Source organism: Pituophis catenifer, unplaced genomic scaffold (genome assembly GCF_029215685.1).
Source record: "Pituophis catenifer annectens isolate HBS135680 unplaced genomic scaffold, rPitCat1.0.hap2 SCAF_12, whole genome shotgun sequence".
Lineage (NCBI taxonomy): Eukaryota > Metazoa > Chordata > Lepidosauria > Squamata > Colubridae > Pituophis > Pituophis catenifer.
The window spans coordinates 12,754,057-12,766,113 of NW_027256892.1; the positions used below are offsets into that span (position 1 = coordinate 12,754,057).

A 12,057-nucleotide genomic window follows, 5' to 3' on the forward strand; every position below is an offset into this window, starting at 1 on the left:
AAGAAGGTCAAGAAAAGGCTGTAAGGTCTCCATCCATAGACCTTTCCTAGACCTATATTTTGATGGCACTCTGGCCTTGCTTCCACATCATAAGTGACCTAGTCAACCCTTCTACTAGTGATCAGACTCATCGTTTGGTGCTATGATCACATAATCTTGGGCAATTTATTTATATATTCTGGGTGACCTATAGAGATGAAAAAAAACCCCACAACATGAAACACCCAAGGTTAAAACAATAAACTCCCCCGAAAAGAAAACATTCCTGATCCAAATGCTAAGGATACAGTCAGGTCTTTGAAGTGCTACAAAAGCCCAACAGCATTGGGACCATCTGGATTTCCTGAGGGATACTCTTCTATAGGGCAGGCACTGCCACCAAGAAGCCACAACTCTGGTATCCGATAAGATGGCACTGCTTGATGAAAAGGACCAGAGCATGCTAACTGGGAAAGAGGTAGTCATTCCGTGGCCTCCCAGGTGCCACAAAGCAGGCTGAGAAGTAGTGATTTCCTTTCCATGTTTATTATTTTTCCACCCAAAGGGAAACTATGATGGCACAACTTGGATTAATATCTCCAGGGACAAGTTGAGGCTTCACCTTCCCCATAGCTGTCCCTTTTTTTCTCAATTACTATTCCCTTCCATGTGGGAAAAAGAGGATGAAAGAGAACATAGCAAGAGCCTAGGAAAACATTGTTTTCATGGGATCTGTTTCTTCATCCAATATGTGGACGACAGAAAAATATTAATCCTCCAGTGAGCAGTTTACATACCACTGTGGTGGGAATTTAATTTATTAGGAAGAACGATAGCTCAGGAATGGTTCCTGGACCAGAAGATGAACAAGTCAACTTGGCCTATTGACCAGAAGCTGTTTATAGAAGTTCCAGCCCAAGGCATTTTTTAGGTTTTTCAATCCCAATATACAATGTGTGCACAAAAAGCAGAGATGCTCAATCTCACCGTGATGCGCTCCTCCTTATCACTGATGCGGATGCTGTTCTTCTTCCAGGATATAGTGGGCTCTGGATGGCCTCTTGGTGGGATGCACTCCATCACTGCTGGCTCACCAGCTGCTACTACCACATCACTGGGAGCCTGCCGGAAGTCATCTCTTAAGACTGTAAGAAAAAGGAAGCCTGTGAAAGCCCATCAGAAGTATCTGTGGAGATCCTCAGTCATCCAGGTCATGGTTGTCCCAAAGGTGCTTTTTCAAAAGGCAACTGAACTTTTCTTTGTTTTTTTTCTCTTGAAGACATTTTGCTTTTCATCCAAGAAGCATTCCCCACCATTCAGTCAGAACTGAAGATGCTTCTTGGATGAGAAGCAAAATGTCTTCAAGAAAAAAAAACACAGAAAGTCTAGTTGCCTTTTGAAAAAGTACCTTTGGATCCCTTCAGAAGGGATAAGACTGGGAGCCAAGGAAACACATGAAGATAATTCTGCTTTGCCTCCTTCAGGAATAATGTCTCAAATAATGAATCAAATAAGATAGCAGGAAGCATCCTTTAAAAAGTACTGCATGGTGGGGGGAAAAGTTTATAGGTGTCTCCAATAATCCAAAAAGCCTGCAAATTATGCTTTGAGAAAGCAAGATGTGGAACCAAATCTCTTCACCAAAACAGGCCTTCCTGTCTTATTGCAAAGAGCTGACCCCAATGCTTTCCATCACTGTGGTATTTCATACCTCCCTCCACCTCATTTCCTCACTGCTATCCGGACTCAGCTTTAAGGGCATCAGGAACTAACAACTCCCACGCCGGAAACAGCACTCGACTTAACAGCTGCTCCCTCTGCTATCTGCTGTATGCCCCAATAGGGCCAGCTTTGCCATATGGCCTAAAGGGATGCACAAGAGTTTGCAAGCAAAATACGCCTCACCTTTGCCAAGTGCAATATGGCAATTTTCCTAAGCAAGCGTAATCTCTTTGGACATTTTTTCCAAAGCAAATGTGGCTTGCAAAAAAATCTGAATAGAGCCTTCCCCAGGGCAAACTTGCATGCCTGAGGCAAGGAGCTCTATGTTGGGAGCTTTTTGGCATGTATAGCATCAAAGCAGCAGTAGAGTTCCAAACCTTAATTACTGCTCAGTAAATACATGGGAAAGAGAGAAGGAAATATCTGCATTGGTTAATAGCACTTAGACTTATACACCATTTCATATTGAATTACGGCCTTCTCTAAGCTGTTTACAGAGTCAGCATATTGCCCCCAACAATCTGGGTCGTCATTTTACCGACCTCGGAAGGATGGAAGGCTGAGTTAATCTTGAGCCTGATGAGATTCGATCTGCCAAACTGCTGGCAGACAGTGATCAGCAGAAGTAGCCTGCAGTACTGCAGCACTCTAACCACTGTGCCACTGCGGCTCATATTATAACTCAATGAATTTAAGGCACACATTTCATTATGGCAAGAAAAGAAGGGAGGGATATGGGTTTCAATGGTCCTCATGGGCTACAATGATCATTTAGAGGTGGGAGTAATTTAATCTACTGGATTCCCTGCGTGTGTTGCCCCTGTGAAGATCATGAGCAAATGGTTAGACGAGGAGACCTGAACTCATTGTTAGCTTCACATTGCAATGAACAAGGACATGCATTCAATTTTACAGCTACCAAGATTGTTGGCTGAGCAGGGACAAAAATAGCCAGAGAAATGACTGAAGCCTGGCAAACAGGTCTCTTGTCAGTCAAGAGGAGTGCTGATTTACCACCAGTTTACCAAGTACTTAGGAGCCAAGGGCACAGCACAGTGGTGGGTTCCTCCCGGTTCGGCCCAATTCCACTGGGCCGGTAGCGGTGACAATATGACGTTACCGAACCGGTTTTGCTCCCCCGCCTCCCCGCCCCACCCACCCCCCGCATTATTCTTACCTTTTATTTGGCCCCACCCCCAATCTATTGCTTCCTCCTGAGTCCCAGCTGATCAGTGTTAAAAGAAAACAAATGAGTAGACCGGTGCCTGCAAAAATACATGAGTAGATCGGTGCCTGCAAAAATAAATGGGTAGATCGGTACAGCTCTGCAAGCAGTTAAAAGCCTGTACCTCTGCTAAATCCTAAATAATTGTCACATGACTATCAAGCCATGCCCACAAAATAAGCCATGCCCACAGAACTGGTAGTAAAAAAATTTAGAACCCACCCCTGGCACAGCAGCACAAGAAAACAACAACTAATGATTTAATAGCTGGCCATCAACACCCTAATTAACAACTAAAAGACACACACAACCAGGCACCATATAAATATAATGTGTAGAACAGCCCAGTGCACATATTCTGGAGAGAGAATATCCCTGATGATGGGCTCCAAACATGAGCCGAAAAGCTCAGAAGAACAAAGCTTTGGTCCCAGTGACTGACTCATATTGGACTCTGCAATCCAACGGTCCATTTGAGAATATGCTTAGGCTCCAAACATGATCCTTTCAACCCTGCCATCTAAGAATGATGTCAAACAATTCAAGAAGATAAATTCTTTCCTGATTGCCAACCTCTTTGGAAGCAGAGATAAGGACATCTCTACCCCCTCTCAATCTCTAGTCACTAGTCAATTTTGCAGGCTGATTTCATCAGGAGCCCATGTTAATCCCTTTTAGTCTGTTTCAACATGTATCAAGGGCCATCCTCCTTCTTATTTAAGTAGTGTGCATCTTACCCTAGCAACATTTCACACTTGAAGCTGCAAATACCATCACTTTGGAGCACACTATGCTTGGCAGTCCACAAAGGAAGGGGATGGGAAATCACATATTACAAAAGGGATAATAGTACCAGTGGGCCCATATACAATGTATATGGGTGTTTCAAGAATGGGACTGTCAATACATTGATGGAATATAGTCCCCATGCAGATTAATTTTATTATGAAAGCAACATTTATAAAATAGTGGTGTCTAAATTAAGGATAAGAATACTAGATTGGTGGTTTTTAGACCAAAGGAATGGGAGCAGAGGTGGGTTTCAGCAGGTTCTGACCAGTTCTGGAGAACCGGTAGCAGAAATTTTGGGTAGTAAAAATTCTGACTGGCCCTGCCCCCATCTATTCTCTGCCTCCCAAATCCCAGCTGATTGGGAGGAAATGGGTATTTTGCAATAACCTTCCCCTGGATTGGGGAGGGAATGGAGATTTTACAGTATCCTTCCTCTGCTACGGCCACTAAGCCATGCCACACCTACCAAGCCACACCCACAGAACCAGTAGTAAAAAATTTTGAAACCCACCACTGAATGTGAGTCCCAAAGGTGTTTTTTCAAGAGGCAACTGGACTTTCTGGTTTTTCTTTGAAGATGTTTTGCTTCTCATCCAAGACGCTCAAAGGAATGGGAGATGCTGTGTTATTTTCTCCCAAATATTAAAAAACAATATCCATTCTTAATTTTTTTCCTTAGCCTGGGGTGGGTGGGTGGATGGGAGGGATCTGCAAAGCAAGAGAAGTTTCCTCACTGTTTTGCAAAAGGGGTTGATTTGAAGGTTTCTCATGCATGCATGTGTGCGCACCCGACACACACGCACACACACACCAGTTGGTTGAATAAAATGCTTTGTTGTAAGAGCAGTGATGAGAGAGGAAAAAATTGGGGGCTTTCTTTTGAGATGGTCACCAAGCCTTCTCATAAATCGAGGATGGATTGCTTGCATCTTTGCTCTAAATCTGTTCCCAAAACAGAATCTCAAAACACTGTATTGAGAATGGGTTAATTTGGAAGGCAATGGAAGAAATATGGAAAACATTAAAAAGGAAAGCATCATCATCAAGATTTAGAAGGACCAGCATCTCATGACAACCTGCGGATGAAACAGAGGCAGGCAGGTTTGTGGCTTTTTACAGATGAAGTCTGGGCCTTTTTCCTCAGTCTCTTTCTGCTTCATCTGAATTATTAAGCACCCCACAAATTCACTGCCCCTTAGGCTGCCTCATGTATTTACCACTGCACAACTAATTATTCCTTCTCTGAGTTGTTTCTTAATCAGCCGCTGCTTGCCAAAATAATTCAGCATTTTATAACCATTACAGGGAAATGTCAAGGCTTTATTGCACAACTGCCTGTCAGAGGCTATTTATGGCATTGCAGAGATTTCCTGGACTTGTAAAACACACCAGAGTAGCTGCAGCCAGCAAAAGAGCAACAGCAAGAAACAACATTTCATTTCGCTTGACTTAATGATTCCGGAGGGTTCGCCTTGTGCTTTGGACACGCACATGACTATTCATCCCTGTACTGATCCCCTGGCCACTGGGGAAATGATCCCCTGAAAATAGGAACAGAGAAGAGGCCAAGCCAGTTGGCTGGAATTAGCAGCAAGTGTCTAAAGCGATGGTTTTACGATGTGTGGACTCCCAGAATTTCCCAGCCAGCTTGCTCAAGTTGAGAAAAAGAATGGACTCAGGAACAACAGAGGTGAGGCCGCCATTGGAAGATATGAAGAACCAGGTAGGGGACAGGATCCTCCTTGAGAAACTCTTGCCATATGATTGCTGAGAGTTGACACCAACTTGATGTTATACAATCAAATGAATTGTCTAAAGAGTCAATAACCAATTAGAAAACTGAAACATGAAAGATTCCATTGTACCAGGCAGTTGAAGCACACTCTCGCCCAGTGGTGGGATTCAAGTAATTTAACAACCGGTTCTCTGCCCTAATGATTTCTTCCAACAACCAGTTTGCCAAACTGCTCAGAAAGTTAACAACCGGTTCTCCCGAAGTGGTGCGAACTGGCTGAATCCCACCACTGCTCTCGTCTTAACTATCAGGTGCAAAGTAGAAGAATACTACTTATTTTTAAAGACCCTCCCGAGCTTTGTCATTATTGAGCCCTCTCTCAAACTGCTGTTGGGTGCTACTTACAACTGCTTTATAACTCATTTGACCTGAGATATTATTACACTGCAACATTTTCTTGGCTAAATAATGTGGTTGGAACACCAAGCTGATAAGGTAAGCCCTGGAAAGCTGGGCTAACACAAATGGCAAGGATGCGGCTAATAATATAGGAGAGCATATTTTTGCCTGGATCACAAAAAAAGAGGTAAAGAAGGTTTCATGAAAAAGGGTTTCGTGAAAAGGCAGAAGGAATTTTCCTCTTGGAGTTTGGGAAGTTGTATGTAATCTCAACACACAAAACATCAATTGGCCTGAAAGCAACTTCTAATAGTTAGGTTTACAGATCATCCAAGGAATGGCAAGCTTAAGATTTAGAATCAGTAAAAGAAAGCATATAATTAAGCCTTTCTCTGCAACAAGATGTGTGGTGGGACTTATAGTTTAGATATTTTTGAAAGAGAGCTAAATAAATTCATTGTTGTTGTCACTAAATCATGTCCAATTCTTCATAATACCATAGACCAGGCCCCCCTGTTCTCCACTGATCTGTATGAAGATACCTAACAACAACAACTGTTAGCCAAATAAATAGATGAAGCTTCCATATTCAATGGCACTGTGCCAACAAATACAGATTTTTATACAAGAAGCCCTTGGTTTTCAGGCTACAGTGATAGGTTTTCTGGAAGCCTTTGATTGAGTTAGTTTGAGAAGCAGATTTTGGCCTGTCTTTGTAACTTTTGGAACACCAATTTGCCTTCTATTCAACACTATTAAGGCTGAAAAAGATACCCCAAAAGACATAGTCATGTCTGCTCACAGTAACCTATGATCTTTAACCTGAACTTTTGAGAAAAATCTTCATATCTGTTTGGGATAATCCTCAAATCTCTCTCAGCTAAATGCCCTGTATTGACCTTTGTTTCATTCCTACTCTACAACTAGAAAGGGAGGGAGAGAGAAAAGTGCTAGGATTTTGTCTACTTTTTGAACTATTTGTTTCGTCCTTCAACACTTTAGAAGACGGGAAAAGGAAGAAGTAGGAGGAGGGGGAAAAAAGAGTATGCTTACTAGGCATTAATAGAGTGTCAATAAGCCATTTAACTTTGCGCCGAGTAATACACCATAAATATTCATACCTAAGTGTAATATACTGAAAAAATCTTGCTGGTAATGAGCAATAAAATACAGATATATTGCTTATTAAATATTTATGCCTACAACCCAAGAGCTTTGTCAAAATGGATGCCTTTGGAGGGAACTGGACACAGCAACGTAGTAAAATACTTACCATATTAGTTAAGCAACACGTCCCTTGAGGTCCTGGTTCCCAGATCTTGCATAGAAGCAGTAGCACCATGTGCCAGCAATCAGTTATTACTTACATTGCCATCATTACTACTAAGTGGTCTTTAGAATAGGAATGGCTCAATCATTGGTCAACTTTCTTTCCTAGCAGAAAATTGTGCCCGGAAACTGTTCAGAAGGGAGAAAGTGCAGATTCTCCGTGAAGCCAAAACTGACAAGAAGAACCAGAAATGGGCTTAAGAATTCATGCTGAACTGATAAACTATACTACACTTAATCAGGTAAGTATCTTTTTTTATCCAGGATATGGAACTCAGTGCCTTCCCCAAAATTTCAAAATTTAACCTCAGAAAGCTCTGGCCATGCTGACCAGGTCTATTAACATCCCGTCTTCTGTAATATGCCAGGTCCTTGCTGATGATTTACTTTAACTGGAAAAAAAAAAAAAAAACCCTTCAAGGTCTTTCCTGTCACTGGTGATCCTTTTAATCAGAGATATAACTGACGGGATCAATCACGCTCTGAATGCAATACACGTGCTGTAGCATTTTAACTTCCTTTCTGTCATATGAAAGACCAGAAAACTAATTTCCATTCTAGTTGACAAAAGTGAATTAGAAGGAGATGCACTGCAATCTGTCCAATGAACTGCAGACGTTATCATAATTTTCAGAAGGAAGAGATGCTGCCAAAGGAATGATCAGATAAGACACGTGTAGCCTGCAAGAGAGGTGGGCAAGAGAATCAGAAAGGACCCTCCTATTTTCTTGGGCTGTAAAGGAGATGCAAAGAGAATTGTGCAAAAGGTGTTTTTTGAAAAGGCAACTGGACTTTCTGTGTTTTTCCTTGAAGACGTTTCACTTCTCACCCAAGAAGCTTCTTCAGTTCAACAAGCTTTTCCTTTGGAACAACCATGACTGGGATGACTGAGAATCTCCATAGACAAGGAGAATTGTACTTACAATTTTCAGATTTGTAAGACTGTTCATTTTATTTTTATTTGTATTTATTTGTATTTCGTCAAGCATGTATTTTATGACAGATACAAGTGTAAACATAATTATAAATACATGAAATGGATATGAATAAAAGGAAACATTAGCACAGGGATGGTTAGCATGCTGGCGCGCTTAAGCACACCTCTTTACAATAAAAATAGAATTAGATTATCTGCTCATTTTTCCTGTCCAGTCTACCTGGTAAGGCTGACACCAGTTTAGATGACCTCTGTCTCCGCTCCCATATCAGAGTGAATTTAAAGAAAGAAGAAGAGGAGACATGGCTTTCATGAACCTTAGTACAGATAGAGGAATTATCATCAGAAGTAGAAGCCACCATTGTTCTAGGTGTGTCCATCCTAAGGTCACAAATTCCCCCAATTAGAATGACCATTCCGATTATCTGTCTGAGGTGATTAATACATTAGGCAAGGAAGTCAAGTAAGAAGGGTAGCATATAAAACACATCTAATATAATATACAGGTAGTCCTCAACTTACAGTTCATTTAGTGTCCATTCAAAGTTACAGTGGCACTGAAAAAAGTGACTTATGACCGTTTTTCACACTTATGACTGTTGCAGCACCCCTGTGATCAAGTGATCAAAATTCAGATGCTTGACAACTGACTCATATTTAAGATAGTTGCAGTGCCCTGTGGTCATGTGATCACCTTTTGCAATCTTCTGACAAGCAAAGCCAATGGGGCAGCCAGATTCACTTAACAACCTTGTCACTAACTCAACAACTTCAGTGATTCACTTAACCTGTGGCAAACAAGGTCATCAAATTGGACAAAATTCACTTAACAAATGTCTCACTTAGCAACAGAGATAGCAGTAGGATTTAGACTTATATACCAGTTCAGTGTTTTACAGCCCTCTCTAAGTGGTTTTTGCAGAGTCAGCACCTTGCCCCCAACAATCTGGGTCCCCATTTTACCAACCTTGGTAGGATGGAAGGCTGAGTCAACCTTGAGCCTGCTGAGATTCGAACTGCTGAACTGCTGACAATCGGCAGTCAGCAGAAGTATCCTGAAGTACTGCATTCTAATCACTGCACCACCATGGCTCCAATGTTGGGCTCAATTGTGGTTATAAGTCAAGGACTACCTGTAATATACCGTGTTTTCCTGAAAATAAGACCCTGTCTTATATTTTTTTTGCAACCAAAAAAGGCACCAGGTCTTATTTTCGGGGGATGTCATCCACTAACTAACCTCACTTGTGTGTGTCACCCCAGGCTTCCTTTTTGCCCTTACTTAGGGCTTATTTTGGGGGTAAGGCTTATATTGGGCATATGTGTAAAAATCAAGCTAGGACTTACTTTCAGGGTAGGTCGTATTTTCGGGGAAATAGGGTAAAAGCCATAAAGCACACATCTCAGCAAAGCACAGCACCTGGATGACCTTTTCTAAATTTGAAGTTAAGCAAGGTTGGACCTGATCAGGATTTGGATAGAATTCAACCAACAATTTTCAGGGCTGTGGGCTAGATGGGGCAATTAAAGTGCATTCTGGAAGAAAGAATGGCAAATTATTTACATATTAAAGCTATAAAAATTACATTGATGTATTCATGAGGTGAGAAAGAGTTGAGCCTGATTTGGAGGCATTATCTATTTAGCCAACATTCCCTCCCTCCTTCCCTATTTGGTTTTACTTAATCACAGAGAAACAAAACATGTTTATTCAATACTAGAAATTAACTTCTTTTTAAACAATTTCAGATTCTGAATAATAAGTCCATGAAAGTTATACAACTGGAAGGTCAACAATTTCTAGCTTCTTGTCCTTCAGTTTTTCTCACAGCTTGATTTCCAATTTATGAGATGGGCAGCTTTAAGCCTCAGTTTCAGAGAAGAATTCTAATTTTAAAGACATTATTTAACTGCCTTGGTTTTCACATCTTTTTATTCTGGTCATACTACCTTTTCTTTAAAAAATATTTTCCAGCAAACCTGGAAGCCTTAGGTGATCTCAACACAGAAGCAAAAGGTTGCCTGGAATTTCCCGGAGCTCATAGATAAGCAAATGAAATGGCTTTGATTCTTCTCCAAAAATCTTCCAGCAGAAGATTCTTTTCACTGCTCAGTTATCAGTCCCTGATTTATACCTTCATTCACATTCTGTAGAGCTTCTGTTCAGGGGTGGGGGCTGGATCACATCAATCTTAGAAGGTTCCTGTGATACCTAATGTTAAACCTTGAAAGAGTAGTAAATGGTGGAACAACCGCTTACTCCTTAACTGATTAAAACATTTCAAGAGATTGAGAATCGAGATCAGGGGTGAAATCCAGCAGGTTCTGACAGGTTCTGGAGAACCAGTAGTGGAAATTTTGAGTAGTTTGGAGAACCGGCAAATACTACCTCTGGCTAGCCCCAGAGTGGGGTGGGAATGGAGATTTTGCAAAATCCTTCCCCCAGGAGTGGGAGGGAAGGTGGATTTTGCAGTATCCTTCCCCTGGAGTGGGGTGGGAATGGAGATTTTGCAGTATCCTTCCTTGCCTCGCTCACCAAGCCACACCATGCCCACCAAGCCACGCCCACAGAACCGGTAGTAAAAAAAAATTGGATTTCACCACTGATCGAGATGTAGTAAATTGCTTATAGTTTTTTCCCCCAGTGTCTGAATAGAGAACTTCGTAATGGGACAGTTGCAATGCACAAGGTTACTTCTGAAAAGTTTTCAAAAATTCCAGCTACAACATTCAAACTATGGATTAGGGCAGGTGTTAGGAAAACACCTGCCCTAATATCCTTGTTAGAGAAAAGTACTAGAGGTGACATGATAGCAGTTTTCCAGTATTTGAGAGGTTGCCACAAAGAAGAGGGGGTCAACTTATTTTCCAAAGCATCTGTAGGCAGGACAAGAAACAATGGATGGAAACTAATCAAGGAGAGAAGCAACCTGGAACTAAGGAGAAATTTCCTGGCAGTGAAAACAATTAACCAGTGAAACAGCTTGCCTTCAGAAGTTGCAGGTGCTTCATCACTGGAGATTTTTAAGAAGAGACTGGACAGCCACTTGTCTGAAATTGTATAGGGTCTCCTGCTTGAACAGGGGATTGGAGTAGAAGAGCCCCAAGGTCCGTTCCAGCTCTATTCTGATTGATTGATTGATTGGCATAATTCAAAGTGCTGGACTGTCAATGTAGGATGACCTTTGATGACAAAGGCTATCCTTCCTTCCTTCCTTCCTTCCTTCCTTCCTTCCTTCCTTCCTTCCTTCCTTCCTCCCTCCCTCCCTCCCTCCCTCCCTCCCTCCCTCCCTCCCTCCGCCAATGCAGGAAGATCACTGTGATACAATGATACCTTCAGAATAAGCATGGAAAATGTTTCAGAATTGAGACTGCTTTTCTTTTGTATTTTAGGGTTGGATATGTGGAGGACAGAGGCATTTAATATTGAGATTTCCTGCCAATTTTTCTGTTGTTTTGTTTTCTGCTAAACAACAGCACAAAAATTATGCAACTATTTGTCAGTAGCTTATTGCTATGCTTTCTTGAACAGCAGTGGATTTTTCTTAGAGTACCGGAAGTGGTTAAGGCACCAGGATAGAAAGTGGGAGACTGTGAATTCTAGTCTTGCCTAGATACAAAGCTAGTTGGGTGACTTTAGGCCAATTGCTCCATCTCAGATCTAAGAAGAGGAAGGGAAAAATCACTTCCAAAATCTTGTCAAAACAAATGCAGTGCCTTGTCCAGGAAATTGCCACCTGTCCACACTGACTAAATGGCACAAACACCAACACAAAAGTGGAGTTTTCTTAATGGTTAACTCCAGGGATGAAATTCATGTACCTTCTCTACCAGCTCACAAATGTGTGTGCAGAGGATGAAAAAAAGGGACGTCATGATGTCTGCATGGGTGGGCGGAGCTTCCGGCAGCCGCTTCTACCGGTTCACCCAAGATGGATA

At 41.7% G+C, this 12,057-nt stretch overlaps 1 protein-coding gene across 1 annotated transcript in view; it reads right to left on the bottom strand.

Moving 5' to 3' along the window:
* ROBO3 (roundabout guidance receptor 3) overlaps positions 1 to 12,057 on the bottom strand; it is a 222,301-nt gene that overhangs the window by 76,053 nt on the left and 134,191 nt on the right. The window contains exon 3 of the mRNA XM_070952536.1: positions 967 to 1,124. Coding sequence (XP_070808637.1) covers positions 967 to 1,124 — 158 coding nt within the window. The remainder of the gene's footprint in view (positions 1 to 966; positions 1,125 to 12,057) is intronic.